A 20,740-nucleotide genomic window follows, 5' to 3' on the forward strand; every position below is an offset into this window, starting at 1 on the left:
CCGGCCGCCCTGAATCAGACCCTGGCCGCCCTCGCCCCGCCCCCGCTCGCCACCAGGAGACCCACTTAATTTGATCCCGACATGTCCTGTCCCTCTCCCATTTACTCCATCTAAATCAGAAGCAAGTAAATTGTTTGTGGCCGTGTTTTTTGGGTGACGCAGCGTAGGATGATGCGACAGACGACAAGCTTTGATTGGTAGAATCACCTTGACTGGCACGACGAGACAGAAGACGCAGAAGGTCAAACAGCACGGCGACAGCTCTGATAGTGGTTAGAGACGGTTGCGTTGGGTCGTGAGCGGCATAGCGGATTGTAGCTCACCCAATTGCAGATATTGAACACAAGTCTCAGTCATGTCTGAGTGTCCAGCGTGCCGTCACCAAATGCTAGATGTGGTTGTTACTGGTCGGCCTGGAGTGTAAATAACTATAACCCCTTATTTTGTCGCAATGGCGCCCATGGTCGAGGACATGGCATAGCACGCATGCAGCATGAGGGGCGGTGGAGTCTGCTGGCCCCATTAGTGCGCTTTGTCAGTGATGAGATGAGACTGCCACAGGTTGGCGCTCCGTCGCGCTAATGTTTTTATATGCAGCCGTGAAAATCCCATTGTAAATGAGTAGGAGCATCGCACCAGGCTGCTACAACAGCTGACGCGGTATAGCAGATTCCGGTCAAGGTTGACATACGATCTGTGCGCCCGGGCCGCTTAGGCTGAGCGGATGCAACCCCTCCGAGTACTGGCACCTGGCCAGAGCGCTGGCTGGCGAGAGTCCAGCAAATCTTCCAGTTCTAGCCAGATCAGTGTTCTATACGCACTTGATATTGTGGTCTCTGGGACCACTTGTGATAGGCGATGATTCGAAAAGCTCGTTAAAAATTTCATAGCCCGAGGATGCTCCAAGATCAAACGAGGTAGACGTCAAGCATGTTGGAATCTTGGCAAGAAAGGGTTCAACGGTGCACGAAGCTTTGAAATTCATACCGGGTGAATGAGATTCGGGAGAAAGGGGAGATGTTGGGTCCGTGATGCTGTGCACGATGCCCGAGCTTGTAGTCGGGTTACTTTACTTTTACTATTCGTAAGAAAGAGGTGTACCTATTCATCCATTTTTCCACTGGCTTATGATTCAGAAGGCACAAATTGACAAACCGCGGTAGATCACATGTATCGAATATTAGATACATGCGCATAATGCAGCATGTCGCCTCTTTGTCTCAATTGCAGGAGCTCCGCAGATCAAAAACAGTCGTTTGCTTCAAACGGTGAAACTTTAATATTTTTAGGCAAGGCCATCTTACGTTACCCGGTGAACTGACCTGAAGTGACCATGGGCTAAACTGTTCGCAAACGGTTATCCCGAAAAGTGTCATTTTAATTAACCCTCGCCCGCACATGCCATTTTCCCATCCTAGAACGCACATGGGGGGGGTGCCACCCCCCCCCGCGCCATTTCGTTCCTGTTGGAGATAGAGCTTAGCGGTAAAGACCAAAAAGATTCTTTGGGAAGAGAATCCAATGATACCCAGTTTTACCTCCTCAGGTCAGTCATTGACCTTCCAGGTCAGGTCAAACTAAAAAATGTTGCTGTTTTGGGTCACCGTTGGATATCAAGTGCGCTGCTTATCAAACACCGATGACGATGCTGTTTTCTGGTGCCAAGCTAGCTAGAACCTCTTTGTCACACTACCCGACCAGAATTTTGCTGCTGAGGTTATTTCAGGTCAAGTTAGGTCAAGGTCAATTATATGTGTTTGCACGTCTGTGTGTCTGTGTGTATACTGATGTGTGCACCGATTGTTTTTGGGTCCATATTACATAAAATCATGATCTGAGAAGCTTTTACCAAAAATGCAGTCAAAAAACTTCACAAAAAGTAAATTCAGCTTGCCTAAAACACAATTATCTTAGATGACCTAGGTTGACCTTGACCCTGACCTTGACCCCTGTACATCGTCGAACAACATGTTCCATGATAGGTGGGAGGTAAGACTGGCAAAAAAGGCCGAAATCAGGGTGTCAAAAGCTCACAAGGCCCATGGCAAACGCATGATGTTGAGAATTGGCCATTTGGGTCATGACATGACCTGAAAAACAAGGTCATATCTCCGAAACCAAAAATCACAGAAACTTCAAATTTTCAGTGTACATCAGGAAAGGATAGAGGAGCAGCTATACGAGAAATCAGCCCTCTAGCTCTAAAAATGTTGCGTGTAGAGCAGAAAGACTACCTGGGGGGGGGGTGGCAACCACCCCCCTCCCCATGTGCGGGCGAGGGTTAAGGCATTCTCATATAGACTTTGCTCGGAGGATGTTTGTGAAAGAAAGTGCTTCCTCAACAGAACGCAGGTTCAGGAAGTCCTTCATAAAGACATGAAAGTCCCTTCTGGTTATGAACAACGATGGCTTTGAACATTATCGTTAGGTACTTACCTTTGTGATTATATGATGTCGTATGATGATGATATGGTATAAGAAAGATGCCTAGGTCTGACGCATCCGTTGGAATCATTGCTGAAACATCTCCATTTGGCCGCTGTTGGCGTGTTGCTGTTGGCAGCAAGCGGTCATCGTCCTGGGCCTGCGACCAAACCTCGCCACTCATATGGAGCTCCGGCCGCGCGACCGCCAGACACGCTATACATAGCCCGCAGCCGAGTCACCGGCGTCGCCGGGTCACGTGGTGCGGTGACGTCATCGCGGCGTATCGCCCGAGGCGCCGTCTGGTCGAATACAGGGTCAAGGTCCGTCGCCTGGGGCGACAACCGTAGATGGATCGAGGCAGTGTGACAGAAAACGGCGTGCTAAGCTGACACCGACCGCCGGAGGCAGTGTCACTAGATATAGAACTGTCACTCGGTTATTATTCGTTTAACGTGTAAAACCTTGTGTAATACTGACAACGTCTGTCGTGCGTTGGGGTCACACGCTGTTAGTGTGTTAAGTTAGATAAAGGAGCCAAGCCCGGATGACAGAGGCACGTCATAATATCAAATTGGGACAATGCAAGATATTTACCTTTGGAGTGATTGGCATACTCGTGATAATAAAATAACGTTTTTAATGACAAAACCTTAATTAAAAGAGCAATGTATGATAAAGTTTATTCGTTGCTAATGCATGGCTGTTGGGGTATGCATCAATGACTGGTCAATAAATGCAGCGTACTTGTTATTGTTGTCTGTCTTATTTGTGACCACCGCCCTTTTATGAGTGTCACACTTCTGACCCGGTACTGGCGGATCCAGCCGTTTTCAAAGGGAGGGGCCAGAGCCGGCCAAAAGGTCAGGTCTCCGAAGGTTATCAATGACAATTTTTTCGCTTTTCATATACTTGGATTAATTGGGGTCGGAAGTGAGGATTTACATATTGACTTATACGTGTATTGCATGCATGCTGTCACTTTTTGTGAATTGCAGTCCTGCGGAGATTTTGAAGGGGAATTTGATTTGGAGGGGGTGGGGACAAATCTGGTTTTGGCCGCCCCTAGCCCTGACTTTGTCCCGGTTGCCCCCCCCCCCCCCTTGGATCCGCCAGTGGACCCAGGTGGTCTCGATTGCCCCTGCCCGAACTAAACGTTCAGTACGTAATAGCAAATAGCAGACTTGATAAAGCTATTTATTCCCTTTTCGTGTACCACTAATTAATCACACCTACTCAATTGTTTTCAAGTGTATTGTATTGTATTGTATTGTATTGAACAATCATGAGCGATCCACATTCTGAAAGTTCGTGGCGATTACGTATGATTGATAAGCTCACAGTGTGTATAAATAGATAAGCTAAGCAAGACTTCAGCCTCCCGTCCCATCCCGAAAATCATGCCCTTTTCTTTGCGTCACTTTGCCCAGTTTTCCCCGTCTTTCGACTTTCGAGCCTCGACAAGGCGGTCATTTATCAGGGAAGACATATGAACAGATGCCTATCAGACACCATCCCTCGCCGTTCCGACCACCTATGACCTCATTCTGGTGCCACTGGCGACGCCCGAGGGCGTAAATAGGTGTCAGGGTCGGGCGGCGCGGAGTACCAGCGCCTCTGGCGGTCGGGTCGCGAACTAGCGCCCACCGGGCCAGCTGGCAGTGCAGCAAGCTCCCCTGCCAATTACACAAATACTGGCGCTGAAGAGAACGGCTGACCGAGTAAAAATACACCGGCGGAGCAGGGTCGGCGGCGGTCGTCGCGCGGTCCTCGAGACAGCTGCGTGTCGCTCAAGGTCTCGCAGGAGATTGCAGACTTTGCGACCGAGCGACTGACGGTGCCGACGATTGTGTTTCGTCCTAGGCCGTCGACGAACGGTCAGAGTAGACAGGTCGACGTCGGTCGGAGACTGACACGTCAGAAGTTCAGAAGCTCGGCGACGTGTCAGTCCGTGTTTCGCTGGCAGTTCGAATTCGTTGGGTGCTCGTCTTTGTCATTCCGGGACCTTGGCGCAGCAGAAATGGCTTAGAATGGAGTTTGGTTCTTAGATTTGGAGTTCTAAGCCTAAGAAATGTCTTCACATTGAAGTCAATCAACTAGCAGTTCTCAACATAGTTTTGGGCCAATGAATAAGTGTTTCGGCTTTCTTTGGTTACGACAGATGCATTAGAAACGGGACTGTTTCTTTCGAGCTAATTGTCGCCCTACCCAAGCAACCGATCAGCGCAGCTACCATAATCACATGAGGGGTGACCGTTTGAACGGATGGGTAGCCTGTCCAGCGTCCAAAGGCAGTGCCATTCAGTGACTGTCCCATCGAGGCACTCCAGTCCCAACAGGCCGGTTCAGTCACTACTCTGTACGCGTCAGGTCGAATCGGTCCCGGTCACTTATCCTCTCATATCAATAGGAAAACTGTGGGCGCGGCGTTGGCTGCGATATGCAAGAATTAGGACATTTCTTAAGCACGAAAGTAAAAAGGCTGCTGACCCATGAACTTTAATCACAGTTTCAACTTTAAATGTTGATCGTACCACGTAAATATGGCGGTTATATAGCCACTTTTACTGGAATATGCAGTGACCATGAAGTCACAGGATGCGTGCTACACCGCCAAAAATAACACGACAATGTAAGCAAACAAGTCCGTTCGGTAAACCTGCGTCTCAGCTGCTCTTTGGCGGAGCGCGAGGTCTTCATTAATGCTCCGCCCCCGCGTGCTTCCTAAGGTAATTAATGACGAGAGGGCGCTCTGCCAATAACATCCGCCGGGCCCGGGGGTATCACCTTGGCTTGCCCTCAGGAGGTCGGAGGAGCAGGGAGGAGTTCTTTGGGTGCGTGATGATGACGCCCACCTGTCTCCTAACGAGTGGTGGGACTGGGAATAGTGCCCAAGACGCACTTTCTTCTCTGCAAAGAGAGAGAGAGAGAGAGAGAGAGAGAGAGAGAGAGAGAGAGAGAGGGGGGATCGAGAGAGAGAGAGAGAGAGAGAGAGAGAGAGAAGAGAGAGAGGGAGGGAGGGAGAGAAGGGGAGGGAGGAGAGAGAAAGACAGAGAGCCAGAGAGAAAGGGGGAGGGAGAGGGGGAGAGAGAGGGGGGAGGGAGGGAGAGAGAAAGACAGAGAGCCAGAGAGCCAGAGAGAAAGAGAGAAAGAGAGAAAGAGAGAAAGAGAGAAAGAGAGAAAGAGAGAAAGAGAGAGAGAGAGAGAGAAAGAGAGAGAGAGAGAGAGAGAGAGAGAGAGAGAGAGAGAGAGAGAGAGAGAGAGAGAGAGAGAGAGAGAGAGAGAGAGAGAGAGAGAGAGAGAGAGAGAGAGGGACAGACCGGACGATCGAGCAGATGGATGGAGAATGATTTCCTTTTGACAAATCAGAAATACATTTTTTCAAAGACTCCTGATTCAGCATACAAATGTCCGGTGTTCATGATGTCATCGGCATATCTGCAGTGTGTAGTGACATCACTGGACTACAAGTGTCAACCGTTCATAACGAATGTGGCAGCCTAAGCCACCCGAGCCGGGCCCAGACCAGACAACCCTGGCCGATTCCACCCTCTCCCTGACCGACAGCCGGGGCCCGACGCAAGAGCTGCGTCGGCTGGCCAACGAAAACAAGGTCGCTCGGGCACCAGGGCACGCAGGGGCGGGGGGGGGGGGGGCGTGACAGAATGGAGAGGGTGGGTGCGCTGCCCACGTCTGGACCTGAAAAGAAATAGGGTCTGTTCCAGTCGCACTTCCTAACACCTCTAAACTCCTCCTAGAGCAAGATAGAGGAGGTTGGAGCAGGGCCCTTCTTGGCTTTGTAGGGCCTAGAGCTGCCACTGGAGCAGGGAAGCAATCTTGGAGGAGTTTAGAGGTGTTAGGAAGTGCGCCTGGAATAGACCCATAGTCAGAGCTATGACTTGGAGTTCGGAGATCGCAGCTGAAAACCAGGAGCAAAGCACAGACAGGGCATTCGACAGACCATACATATACCTAACTGATGAGATCAATTATTCCGCTTCATGGACTGGGCATTAGCGAATCAGATGCTTGAAAAATACTTCTGATCAAAATGCGTCTGTTTGCAAAAATTAATTTCACTTTAAAAATGTGTCCCATATTTCAGCAATCCCGAAACTTACGCCATTTGTTATGAACGTGCTATCACAGTTGTTAATGTCATGTTAACCGTTAACCGTCTGTTATAAATCAGCAAGTAAAATGACCGATCAATGATAGAAAACTGTAGGTATACTAACGTTTTCAACCGTGAAGGGGAGGGGGCAGTACCTGCGCTTCGTATAACACAGTTAAGCAGGACATACTTTAACATTCGGATCCGATGACATCGTGCACTTTATAGGTTACGAGCATAAGATAAAGAGAAAGGGAAGCACTGGAGGCAACGAAAACGGAATAACACATGATAAAATAAATCGATAATCGATTAACTATTAGCAAAGTTTCAAGCAGTCGTTGAGACCAAATAGCGCAAAATCAAGATCGTCATAGGACCTAACATTCAAGGGGCTCGGAAATATTCCCTCGATCTTGCTCCGTGGACAGTTTAGTGCACCTTCAGACACCTAGCGGTGAATGTGTAAAGCAAGGGTTGTGTCGCCGCGCGAAGCATCCAGCACACAGACCGTGACGTCATTTCAAATTATATATTTGTCACCAGTCTGTGGGCAAACTCTGTCACATAATACAGCGGGACGGGCGGCGACCGGTCGGAACGGCGCCGGAGCCGTGCACAAACACGAAGAGAACGGGCGAGGACGTAAAGGAACGAAGGCCGGTCGGCCGGCGGCGCCGTCAGCGCTCGCAGCGCCCCCGCGCAGCGCCGGCGGCGGCCGGCCGACGGCGGCACAGACAGCGAACAGATATACAGAGCAACGGGACCAAACGGAACGGCATACAGACCAGACGAGATACATAGCGCGGCGTCGGCGTCGGCGCCGGCGCGCGGCGGCGCTCGGCCCGGCGCGCAGGGCCGCCGCCGTGGGCGCTCCGGGCGCCCGATGGACGACAAGCATTGATCTCCGGACCGCTGGCGGCTCGGCTACACGCTACAATAGGCGATCAGGTATGTCCACCTGCGGCCGGCCGGCTGGGTCTCGGCCGCTCGGGCGGGCTCGCCCTGCGCCGCCACCTCGCTCCCATCAGTCCCCGAATCACACGGAACGCCGAGACGCGTCGTCGTCGTCATGACGACGCCACTGATCAGCACACGTCGGCACGGCGCCACTGCGCGTGGCGGCGCGCTTGTCTCACTGCCTCACTGTGGTCCGACGTGCGGGCCGGCCTCGGTGGCGCCCGGCACCGGCTGGGCGCGGCCGACGCTTTAATTTAACAGCCTCTACCTAACACCGAGTAACGTGGGCGGGCCATGGTCGGGCGCGGCCCACTGCGGCCGGGTCTCCTGAGGTGCTGACAGCGCCCCTGGCGGCGGCGGGCGGAACTCGGTCGGGGCCGCGGCCGGCCGGTAGCGGACCGGCGCGGCACCACGCTGCCTCCTACTTCCGTTTGGTGGGGTTCTTGGGCGGCGTCACCGGTCGACTGTTACCCATGCCCGTGTATTGGTACTTGGGCTTCTTCTCAGACGGCTTCAGGATCTGTCAACCGAAAAGGTTACAGTCAGAACACTGGGGATCCGTGGAAGAGTTCCTAAACTGAGCTTTCACTGGTGCTTATCTCACAACTTCACTGCCCTTATCACGCGCCACGTAATGCGGACTCAGGCTGACGCGTTACGTGCTTACCAGATAGTGTGGCATCGAGATAAAACATGTAAAAATCACCGAAACAGCTGATCATCGTCCAGCAGTAGTTAGATCAACAGCATAAGAAAACTGTAAAGACGGTGTAAACACACCGAACGAGTCACATAATCATGACTCTAACTGCTTCAAGCGTCAACGATTCTCATAATGATTAATGATCCCCGGATAGACATGTGAACAGCAAAATAACTTGATATTTAAGTGCCTGGAAATAAAGGAAAACAAAATTGAACAATGAAGACACTGAACAGAAATTAAACCTTTGAACACAAAAAAACGCCATGTTCGGTTATTGGGGTCTAAGGGCGCCCGACTGCAAAGGTCAATTTGCGCCCATCACAAAAAGTGTCTCGACTAAAGTCAGAAATGCATGTTCCCGGGCGGCGGCCGGAGTGCACCCCCTCCCCCAACTAGCGATGGGGTGGCCTAAGATCATCCTAGCGCCACTTCATCGCACCGCGTGAGAGCGGGCCCAGTATGAGCGTCCCTCTCATATCAGTCAGCGGGTCAGATAACCGCCCTATCTCGGTTACCGCCAGATAAGAACGCAGGGGCGAATGATCTCAACCACTGTATTGTCACTGACTGGATAAAAAGCTTCAGTCAACGGCTCAGCCAGCTTATCTTTGTCAGGTAGGTCTAATAATTCAGTGATGAGAGCACTCGAAAGTGCTTGAATATTGAGGGAATGCACAGCTTTACAGAGGGAGGGTGTCGAACGGATATGTTGAATATGCTACAGCCCGAATGACAGTAACGTATTCTGGTATGTATCAGCGGTAAGTTTATCGCCGTTTAAATTTAGCACCAATGAACCAGGCGCATTATTTGCGGCTGCGTTATTTGTGACACTCATCATTTGCGTGTCAACAACGGTTATGAAAGATAAGATCAACGATCAACAACAAAAGATCAACAAGACTATGAAAATATCAAACCAAACAATCCGATTCAATCACTCTTGACAGAATGATGGAGACAACGGCCCATTGTACCCATACCTGAGTGTACTTATAGCGTGGGTTCACCATTTATCGTACCAATCGGAGGACTTCAGTAAGCTTGACGAAATGCTTTGTCAGCATGATTTGGCAAGCATTCACGGAGGATAGGATTTACAGAACCAGTAAAACGCCTTTTGGGCGAAGAACGAGCGAGCGAGATAGTGAGCCTTGCACGTGCGGAAGGGCGAGAGGGTACTTCCAACGGGCTTGTGCAAAGCACCCTTCTAACCGGTCGCTAGCGGTGTGCCAAATTTGAACGCTATCGGCCCAGCCGTTCCTGAGATCTGGGAGCGGCACTCTGCACGTGCGCACGTGCAAACGGGGTCCAAACTGACTTTTGCACGGCACCCTACTAACCGTGTACCAAATTTGAGCGCAATCGGCCCAGCCGTTCTCGAGATCTGGAAACGCGCCCTGCACGTGCGCACGTGCAGTAGCACCTTAACTGCAACACATGGGAATGCATTGCCTGGTGGGTGTCTACCTGTATGCCAAGTTTCAGCGAAATCGCCCCAGTAATTACCGAGTTATTAAAATGGGAACACATTTGACATCTCTTATTGTTGTATTTTGCACGTGCACTGGGGGTGACCCACATGCATCGAGAGTATCCTATTTTTGGTAGAAGGGATGCTGCTACCCTACAAAAATTACCGCAAGTCAATCGCCCAAGCGGCTGCTGAGATATGAGCCTATCAAAATCACTACTTTTGCAAAACAGCTTGAACACCCTTGACTTTTCACGTGGCACGTGCCACGGCGGTCACTGAGGTGTATCAAAAGTAGTCAATTACGGGGTAGAAGGGATGGGGCTACCCAGCAAAAAAGACCGCAGGCCAATCGGTCCAGCGGTTGCTGAGATATAAGCCTCTCAAAAGCGTTACAGGCCGGGCCGGGCCGGGCCGCTCATACTGAGATTTTTCCGTTATATTGAAAAGACTCACTTCGCTCGCTGCGCTCGCTCGCTCGTAATAAGCAATCACTTCCCTCAGCCAACATTCACCACCCAACACCCACCAACCAAAACCCCACCCAGTCTCTCTACCACCTCCATCTAATTCCCGCTCCTGACAGCAAGACGACGCCTCTGCCCAGCCGGTCCCACGTCACCCACCTGGAAGGAGCACACGATAAAGAATATACCGTGTACCTTTCGACTACGATACAGAGAGCAGAGCGCCCCGTTCGCCCACGTACCTGGAAGGAGCACATGAGCGTCTCGTCGACGGACATCATGCCGCCGGCGTTGTCGAACTCGCCGCAGTAGTTGGGCGCCGAGAAGAGAGTCACCAGCTGCCGCTTGGCGAAAAACTCGTACCCGTCCTCCACCACCTGATAGCGGCGGGGAGGGAGGGGACGGGTCAGAGGTGGGGTCAGGAGGAGAGGGAGGGGTCAGGCAGCGGATGGTCGATGGATCGATATGGCCGGCAGGCATGGAGCGCCGGCTTTGTTCGGTTCATAAGTACAGGGATGGAATAGAGGGATACACGTGATATGACACGGATATGGCAATAGAAGACGGCATGGAAAGGTAGGAATGCAAGTAGGCTCGCATCCTGGCAACACCATCGTTTTGCGCTTATGATAGGACATGTAAGATGAAATGAAGAAATACCGAACAAAACAACACTGCCGCATTTGTTCGTGTTCTCCTCATACCAATGCTGTAGAAATGACATGGTAATACCCAATCACAGGCTTACGGTGCCAAGTAGCCGATCCAAACAATAAACAAACATGTCCACGACAGAACAGCAAGTTTCTCTCTCCCGCCCATTCCCCATTGCTTCCCCTATCCGGCCCTCGGGAAGCTCCACATCCCGGCCACCCCCGTCCCGCGGCCAATAACTGACCTGATGGGCGCGACAGATGAGATCCAGGTCGTGTCGGTTCAGGAACTTTGACACCACGTCGGCACCGAACGTGAACGAGACGCCTCTGTCGTTTTCGCCCCAGCCCTGAACGTCTTTATCCGGATCGGACCACAGCAGGTCGCACAGCAGGCCTGCAATCGCAGACAGGACACATCAGGAACGAGCGTTAACAACAAGCGCACATAATATTGCTCGTTATATATTAGCAGAAATAAAGATTGGATGAGTTTCATACATGACTGCTATTTTCGGTTCGAATATTAAAGGAAAAAAACAAGTCAATCAATCAACTAAGCGTTAAGCTGTAACCAATCAAACACCCACATCATGTTATCAAATAGCTGAGCAATATCTTATCTCAACCCACCACATCGAGCAGAGATGACATAGGACCAACATTGCACAGCAATTTCTGCCACGTTCGGCCAATCATCCCACCTCACGCCACCCTAACCCCACAGTGCTACCTATCTCCAGCCCGCCCGCTCGCCGTCTGACCCATACCTGTGTCGGGCACGTCCGTGGGCCTCATGATGCGTCGGATCTGCTCCATGTTGTGAAGATCGGGCGAAAGGCCGCCGTGGCAGCAGAAGATCTTCTCGTCAATGATGGCCGCGATCGGCAGACAGTTAAAACAATCGGTGAACGTCTTCCAGAGTTTGATGTTGAAGCGCCGTTTGCCTGAAAGGAGGAGGAAAAGGGGGGGGGAGGTTATACATATTATGTAGTGAGATGAGATGAACGTGGAAAATATTGCATGTCAGACTGGACTAGCAGTACCTATTAGTGGTCGAGAGATCGTATATCTCATGTCTGTAGCTCACAGAATTACGTCATAATGGGTCACTAAGATTGTGAAGTGATGCTCTTTCGACACTAAGCTACCTTCCCACTCCCAGAGGTGCTGATAACATCAGTGAAACAGAGATAATGTCTGTCATTATCGGGCCAAGTTGAGTGCATATCTCTCTCAGCTGTGATAACACCAAAAGCAGGTCGTCATTGGTGTGATGACCATTAAACTAAAATATCGTAGACAATTGTCCTGAAAAACGCAAATTTTAGAACAAACTACAGCGAAACCACGCGAAGCACCAGGCGACGGGTACTCACATTCATCGTAGAAGCCGTAGATGCGGTTGATGCTGGCACACTCGTGGTTTCCGCGCAGAAGGAAGAAGTTCTCGGGGTATTTGATTTTGTAGGCCAGCAGGAGGCAGATGGTTTCTAGCGACTGCTTCCCTCGGTCGACGTAGTCTCCCAAGAAGAGGTAGTTGGCCTCCGGTGGGAAGCCGCCGTACTCAAACAGTCGCAGGAGGTCCGTGTACTGGCCGTGGATGTCGCCTGCGCGGGACGGGGAGGTCAGAATAGTTACAGCACCGGTAAGGGGGAGGTCAGACTGGGACTGTAGCGGGCCCGTGTACTGGCCGTGGATGTCGCCTGCGCGGGGAGGGGAGGTTAGAATAGTTACAGCACCGGTAAGGGGGAGGTCAAACTGGGACTGTAGCGGGTCCGTGTACTGGCCGTGGATGTCTCTGGAGAGGAGGTCAGAGTAATCAAAGTAATGGTAAGGGGTGGACAGATAATATGTAGATACGAAAAAAAATATTCAGCCTGAAAAAAAATCACGACAATTATGTTCCCTATAATATGTTCCGAGGTTAACCATATGCTCATCTTATCAACAAAGATAAATATGGGGTAGAGTGGAGGCGAAAAAGAACAGATTCTGTAGCTTCTAATGTTATGTTCACATCCCCACGCGGGCATGGAAGAAGTCAAAATATGAATATCTCTATGCAACTGATGCAGATAGTGCGATATTTCAGCAATGTGCGGTCAACGCAACAGCGTGGCAACATAAATGAATCAAATCGATCATTAGAAAAGTCACATGTCAGAGGCTCCGATTATTAGCATTACCTACCAGTAAAAGGAGACTGACAAGACTAGCGATATTTCTGCATAAACATCCTAAGCCATGTTTACATCGACCTTAACCCGCGCACCGACGGGGGTCTGCGCCAACTTAGTACCGACGGGGGGGGGGGGGGGGCGGATGACCGCCCCCCCCCCCCCCTGAGATCTCGAGAACGAAGCAAGATAGCGACAAGCGGTAAACGGCATCGGATACGCACGGACAAGGTCTACAATTTTTACTAAGGTCATTTTCAGGTCAGGTCAAAGATGACGTCACAGGGGTCGAAAAAGTCAAAATGGCGGCGCTAGATATGGAGAGGGGTTTTCTCGAATAACTTTCGAAGTAGTCAAGATAGGAACAAACTAAGGGCATCATCGTGATCCTCTCGTCAAGCCGCATCGAATGATATATATGTTGACCTCGAAAGGTCAAGGTCAAAGGTTGACCTCAGGTCACGTGACCTCGAGGTCATCATGTATATCATTCGATGCGTCTTGACGAGCTGAACACAATGAGACCATCCGCGCGGCTGTATCTTGTTCCTGTAAGGAGTTATTGGCAAAAAACCTTTGGTGACCTTTGATGACGTCACATGACCTTACAGCTGCCCAACAGCAAAACAGACCTCAAGGTAGTGAAGGTTGATCGTATGTGAAGTCATGTATGGTATATGGGGCCATTCCGACCCGTTTTAGTGGTAAAAACAGGGAGTTGATTTTTCCCCCATTGACTTATAATGGGGAGGTCGCGAAATTGACCTGACCTTAGGTCACCGACATCAAAATTCCGAGATATACAAATTGTAGCTACTAATGACCTAATAACATCCTGCGACTTTCAAAGGCCTCCGACATCTACTGTAGCTCTGGCACGGTGACAAAGTTGCAAAAAAGTGACTTGAGGTTGGGTCATTCAAAGTGACCTGGTGACCTGACCTTTAAAGTTAGGACGTTCAAACTTGCACACCATGTGTAAAATTGATGAGAGAATAGTCATACCAAATTTCGCGGCGCTACGCGCCGCGGTTTTCCCGCTATCCGCGAAAAACCTCAGGGGGGGGGGGCGGATATCCGCCCCCCCGTCGGTGCGCGGGTTAAAGGCTATTTATTTGGCACTTACTACTAAGCACCTGTTTGGCAGTTACTACCCGGGCACCTGTATAAATATACATAAGATAACCGAACTTTCGTCGGCTACTAAACTTAATACTAAAGACACTAAATACTCAAGCATATCACATGTCACCTGGAAGAAATAGTTTCACTGACCGCAGATTTTCAGGGGCGCCTCCAGCTCCAGTAGGATGGGCTGCTGCAGGAAGATCTCGCGCGACTTGAGGCAGAGGCTGCGCACCTCCATCTCCGACATTTGAACAGACTTGCCCGGCCGGCATCCTCGCACTGAAAACAAAGGGGAAATGCATGTCAGCCTTAGTGCCCGTCTGAATGGAAAGGGGGAAATGGCGGACTGGGATAGCGATGTGTCCCGGAAGAAAGCAGGCTGGAAAGAGACATGTTCTGGAACCAGCGGGCTGAACCACCAATCAAAGACCGGCGATATTGTGTGAGACAGCACATATAAACTATCTATTTATTTGCTATCCTGCTGCTACAACAAAAGCTGGACTTCTAGGCAAGCTTACTTGAATAACATCTTTAAGAGATTAGCTTGAATGTTTGAATGAATAGATTGACAGAGCTGGAGTCCATTTCAAGCATGCTGCAAAGGTAGACCCTGAACCCTACTGTCTGGCCTGACCAGTGACCAGTGGTGGGCACTTCGATAACTCCCATCGATAACGATTATCGAAGTCGTTGTCGATGATTACGTTTTTTTCAAGTTTATCGTTATTGATTATCGTTATCGATGTAGCGTTATCGAAGTCTCCGTTTCGGTCACTCGATAAAGATAGCTTAATCATCAAATGCAATCAGCCCAACAAGCTCTCTCGCCAAAGATATTGAAGTTTTTTCGACGAATGTTTTCCTTATTTAAGGAATATTTAAGGATTTAAATACCTATTATTCAGAAGCTTATTACTTTCCAATATTTTAGCCTTTCGATTTCCTTCTTTTTTAAGTTATCGTTATCATTATCGCGTTATCGAAGTGGCCGATTTGGTTATCGAGTTATCGTTATCGAAGTCACCGACTTCGAAAAAGGTTTTCGAATTATCGTTATCGAAATCGCGGTCAAGTTACGAGTGCCCACCACTGTGCCTGACCAGGCAATTCTGGGCAACTGGAGAATTTGGATGCCAAAAACTGGACAAGGCAATTAGTGGCCTGTCCCACTCGACTAACTTCTACTAACTGCAGCTGCTCCTATTGACACTCGCATATCAAGTGCCAAAGTGACTTGAAACTCTCACCATCTCAACTCCTGCTTGCACTCAGCCAAGTAGGCTACAAGACCAAAATAACAGAGAAATGAAAAGGCAAAGAAGTGGACTGCATTGAAAGGGAGCAGGAAATCACCAAAGCAGCATAACTCCCTTGGTAATGATACCTGCTGCTTCCCCATTCCTGAAATTATGATGGCATTCGGGAACAGAGGGACACATATAGCCCACCCATGGCAACAAATACACCAACCCTAGTCAATGGTTACATATACTTTTTAACCCGCGAGTTGCTGGGGGGGGGGCGTTAAACGCCCCCACTTTTTTCGCCGGGCCATAGCACAAAAACGGCGCGCCGCAGGCGCGCAAAATTTTGGGTACCTGTAGGGAATTGATTGAAGTTTATTGTAACAAAGTTTCAAAAAATCGGTCGGAAAATTTTGGAGATATCGAGGTTTTAGTGACGTCATGATTTCTGAGTTTTCGACCAAAAACGGCATATGTTCAAAAAATCATATAAAATCACAGAATAGACATACAGACATGCCGTAAACGCCATTAGACTGCCAATACCATGGTCAATCAAATGGCTATCTTCGATTATTGATTATCGTTCCGCATTTTCCATAATCTTGAACTGAATCTTGGCAATTTTTCGTGACTACTTCACGACCATGATACATGAATTTCTTAAATTGAACTTTTTGAGCCAAACACGTACACATATGATAAAATGAATGTCACCATCGTGTTCTACGCCCCAAATTACCTATAAAACATGTGTCACAGGCTGCGAACATCAGTTTTGATTTTCGGGGATATGTGCCTACCCGGTTGACCCGACCTTGACCCTGACCTATGCTTGACTGACCCCTACATGGAGCTGACACTCTTGTAGGCCTTATAAGATGGATTGTGCACCGTTTTCACAGAGTTTATGGCGAGATGCGCCCATTGCGAAGTCCTGAAGTCCATGCTACTGAAAGCCCGATTTCAGGTGTTTGACCTGACCTTGACCCGACCTGTGACCTCAAAATTCAACTTAAAAGTACTCATCTGAAGCGTCTCGTTGCGCTCTTTCGTTTGCCGCCTCGTGCGTTTCGCTGCGCCTATTGGTTCTCGAGTTATCGGCTGGGGGCGTTTAACGCCCCCCCCCCCCCCCAGCAAACGGTGGGTGGCGAAATACCCCAGCAACTGCCGGGTTAAAGGTCACATAGCCTCAACCATCCAGCCCTACTGAGCTCCTCGCTACATCCTGTCTCAGTCATTAAAGGGACCTTCCCACCTTCAAAAAAAGTTAATGAATTGGCATAAAAGTGGTGTGACATGGTTCAGAGTGAGCAAAAATGAATATCTACCAAGTTTCATTGAAAAATATTAACCGTTTTATTTTTATTTTTACATATTGGACAATTACTCAAGTTTATTTTTTGGAGCCTTGCTGTTCCAACAACATTATTTGGAAGCAATAAAAAAGTGTGGCAGATGTTGCACGCAAACAGCATATACAACCACTGTTCACAAAGATGTTAGTATAAGATTTTGAAATCACTGTTATGTTATGTGCTGACATCACAAATTCAGAGGGGGCATTCAAATTTAGCCCCTTTGAATCCAAAGTGCTGCAACTTTTAAATTAAATATCTCTGAATCAAAGCCTTTCTCGATGTTATGAGTGCCCAAACCAGTAAGTGCAAGCCAACTCTGGCTATCTCAACTCAAAACTAATGGTAAGGTGGGATGGTCACTTTAATGTGAGTGATGTATTTTCTAGTGTGCCCAGTAGTGCTTGTGTAACCTGGCTTTGAAGGCATTTAGGCTGGGGGCAGTAACAACAAAAGATGACAACATGTTCCAGTACTTGATGACGTGGGCAGTGAAGACAATTTGGTGCACACTGGGAGTTCTAATGGAAGCTTCTGTTCAGATGTCTTTACATTTCAGGTACAGATTTACTGAACTAGCTTCAATTTTATAAAGTGTGTCACATGATAATAAGTATGTTACCAGCCTGATAATAATAGCTAGCCCAAAGAAGGTAAGGGTCAGTGTTAAAGCCTTAAGATATTCATGTTTCAAATGCACTTTTCATTAAAGGGACCCTCCCACCTTAACATTAGTTTTGAGTTGAGATAGCCAAGTTTGCGGCCAGGCTCAGAAACCACCATTTATCCTGATCGCAACCCCCGCAGCTTTATGGTGTTCAAGAAATTTCTTCCCTTTACTTGCAGGGTGGGACCAGCGTGGTCCCTATCTCTTAACCATTACGGGAATCTGATGACGTCATCAGGCTTTCGAACGTCCGTTAAATGTTTGACTAAAACGTTTTGTAGCACGCGGTGGTATATGCTGCTTTGCGCGCAACAAATGCCGCACTTTCAAATAAAGTCGCTAGGAACAGTGGAGATCCCAAAAAGTAAACAAAAGTAAAAATCTAATATCTTGAAAACCCGTGAATATTTTTCGATGAAATTTGGTAGATATTCGTTTTTGCTCTTTCTGAACCGAGCGACATCACTTTCATGCCAATTCATTAACTTTTTTGAAGGTGGGAGGGTCCCTTTAACCCTTTAGAGACTACACTGGTTAAAAAGCTAATTGTAAGTACTCACATAAAACACCATCTACCATACAATTAGAAAACCTTGTGAACTAACACTGGACCAAGGGTCTCATTTCCAGTGTGCCACAAATATATTTCACCCACGGTGCTGGATGGGGATATTTTAATTATCATTACAGTGAGGGCTGCAAGTGGAAAATTGCAATTTGCAGAAAGGCACAAAAAGAAAAACAATTATGATAATCATTTTATAACTGAATGTTAGAGAATATCAGAGCTGCTCGCTAAGATAATTGGGTAGTAGTACAGTCGGGCGCACTGTGGTATCTCCGATTCATTTATGGAGACGTTTCTATTATTGGAAACGTTTCCAATTTTGACTACTCTTCTGTTCCAAAAATGGAAACGCTCGTTCCATAAATAGAAACGCTAACATCTCCGCACATATTTTCTTGCCAAGGGTGGCTGGTTTTGATGTACCTATAACAACTGTTTCGCGTAAAACAAGCTCAGATACACCAAAAACACTTGTCTTCTTGCATGGAAAGCTGTCGTATGCATTCAAATTCACGTCTTTAAAATGCTCCTGAATCGTATCCATTTATGGAGACTTAGTTTCCAAAAATGGAAACGCCGATGTTCCAAAAATAGAAATGCTGAAGTTCAAATGTGTGCAAACTTAGCTTAAATGTGTTTTTTAAAATTCATATGCAACTAAAATTTTGATGTTTTGGGACTGGTTTAGCATCTCGGCTCTCGACAGTTACCTTGGACGTCGGGTTTGATAATATTACATTATGCGCCGCAACTTAAGCACATTCAAAAGTCAACTAAAACTAAGATTTCCCAGAAACTACTGGACAGATGTGGTCCAAAGTGGGCAATACATAAAGCGTAGATATCATTTCAATATATAAAATTGATATCAATGTTACACATGAGCTAGAATGAATAAATTCATCGTCAGAATACAACGGTATTTGGTGTGACGACGGTGCAGACCTTATTTCCATCCTGCTTTTTTACGTTTTTGCACGGAGATTTACGTTGATCCGAGCCTACGATCATATTCAGCACATTTGAAATATCATAAAATGCCCACTAAAGTCTCCAAATAGGGCTTTGCAACTTTCATGCGATTTAATCAAAGATTGACGACCACCAGGCCGCTGGTACACCGGAAAACGGAGCGTGAAAATGAATGAAAAACTGAAGTTCCCGGTGATGTAGTTGTTCCAATCAATGGGCCAGTCTTTCAGAAGTCTGTTAAAAACGTTATTTTTTGTTCAAAACATTCATAAATGTTATTATTTTCGATTAGAAAACATGTGAATTTTTTATCACGTCAACATGTTATAAGCATCGCCTCGTTTGTCAACTTTCGGTTTTCTGATCGGAAAGTCGGAGAACAGGAACATAAACTAGAATGCTGGCTATCGATTGGTGGCATCCAGCGCATGCCAAATTACACCAATCAATGCCCAGTTTGCTTTAAAGGTAGCGATGCACACAGCGTCTCCATTTATGGAACAGACCGTTTCTATTTTTGGAAACGGCGTATCCATTTTTGGAACATTGTTCCAAAAATGGAGACGTTTCCATAAATGGATCGGAAATACCACAGTGTGCCCGACTGAGTAAAGCAGGTGTCACACTTGTTTTACCAACCAAGGAGAGGCACTGTAGGTTAGGTTTTAGGTTGTAACTTTTAGGTTTTAGGTTGTAGGTAAGCTTAGGTCAGGTGTGGTTAGATTTGGTTTGAGTAGAAAACATCTTTGGGTAAAGCGCCTCTCCTTGATTGGAAAAAAACAAGTGCGACTCCTGTTTTTTCAACTACTGATAATCGAGTGATTTTTTCTAATTTTTACGAGCCAGACAGCAAATGTACAAGAAGATGTTCTTGGTAACATTGGGAGTGAAAAATTGTTCTGGAAAATTGGAGATGAGAGGAAAATTATTATGACTACAAAATGACAAAACAAGAACAAAAATGTAAGAATTGCAGAGCATGGAACTGACATCTTTTGTGAACATTATTTGTAGCATATTATTTCAACATTAAATAAAACAATTATTTCGGATGTAAGGTCGAAAACATTTTACTAAAAACAATTCGAATGGGTTTTTGAATTTACTTATACAAAAATGGCGCACATGATCATGAACCCTATCACCAAGTAAGTGATCAACCCAAGGGGACCAAGGGCGCAACATAACAAAATCACTTGATATGCTTAAACATAGTTACAATTCAATGAATTCTTACCTTCTAAAAGTCGAGAGATCAAATTATCGACATTTAATTCACCGTCGGCCATCTTCACTTGTGACTCAACCGTATCGTCAACGTTAGGCAGTTGCCAGATTACCGATTTCCAGATTTCATGCCTCAGAGACTTTTTACGAAATTCTCAAGAAAAGTCACCGGTGTCGAAATGTCTCAAGATGATCTACCACTGCGAACACAAATATGAATCGAAGAGTGAATTTGAATTAGCTACTTGGACTTGGAATATGTCTATCTTTACTTTGACTCGATTTACATTCGAGCAAGTATATCAGGCAACAGAGAAACTATCTATTCAGTTGATTTCATCAATTCATCTCATAACACCTAAGCCTGGTGGTGATGTTTCGAAGGCATAGTTCATATAAGGACCGCCAGGTGCCGTGGTGTCCTCCACTTCTGTGGCTGCAAAAGTTCTCTGGCCTTGAGTTCTCTATATACCGTGGCTGCAAAGAAGGTGGTACGGGGCTGGCAGAGTTGGCATAGGTAGTTCTTTCAAAAAATGTTTTTATTTCCTTGCCTAGTTATCCCATTTTCAGGCATCGGTTTGTTTGTTTGTTTGTT

The 20,740-nt window shown here is 47.6% G+C and overlaps 1 protein-coding gene across 1 annotated transcript; it reads right to left on the reverse strand.

The window, feature by feature from the left end:
* Nucleotides 1–7,055: 7,055 nt before the first annotated feature.
* On the reverse strand, nucleotides 7,056–20,473 carry LOC122367171 (serine/threonine-protein phosphatase PP1-beta catalytic subunit). The gene is made up of 7 exons (XM_043340049.1): nucleotides 20,156–20,473; nucleotides 14,254–14,385; nucleotides 12,178–12,408; nucleotides 11,569–11,745; nucleotides 11,044–11,195; nucleotides 10,388–10,522; nucleotides 7,056–8,018 (listed from the first exon to the last, which is right to left on the reverse strand). Exons 1-7 carry the CDS (start codon nucleotides 20,205–20,207, stop codon nucleotides 7,920–7,922), a joined length of 978 nt encoding a protein of 325 aa, XP_043195984.1. The 5' UTR covers nucleotides 20,208–20,473; the 3' UTR covers nucleotides 7,056–7,919.
* Between the last annotated feature and the right edge of the window lie 267 nt (nucleotides 20,474–20,740).

Source organism: Amphibalanus amphitrite, unplaced genomic scaffold (assembly GCF_019059575.1).
Source record: "Amphibalanus amphitrite isolate SeventyFive unplaced genomic scaffold, NRLGWU_Aamphi_draft 000854F_arrow, whole genome shotgun sequence".
Lineage (NCBI taxonomy): Eukaryota > Metazoa > Arthropoda > Thecostraca > Balanomorpha > Balanidae > Amphibalanus > Amphibalanus amphitrite.

What these genes read in the sequence shown, in the direction of transcription:
- LOC122367171 (XM_043340049.1), bottom strand. Translation starts at nt 20,207, where the DNA reads ATGGCCGACGGTGAATTAAATGTCGATAATTTGATCTCTCGACTTTTA. An exon ending in TCATCTGTCGCGCCCATCAG is followed by an intron (nt 10,523 to 11,043) that starts GTCAGTTATTGG and finishes CGCCGCTATCAG; the next exon opens with GTGGTGGAGGACGGGTACGA. An exon ending in CGCTCATGTGCTCCTTCCAG is followed by an intron (nt 8,019 to 10,387) that starts GTACGTGGGCGA and finishes TTCGGTTGACAG; the next exon opens with ATCCTGAAGCCGTCTGAGAA.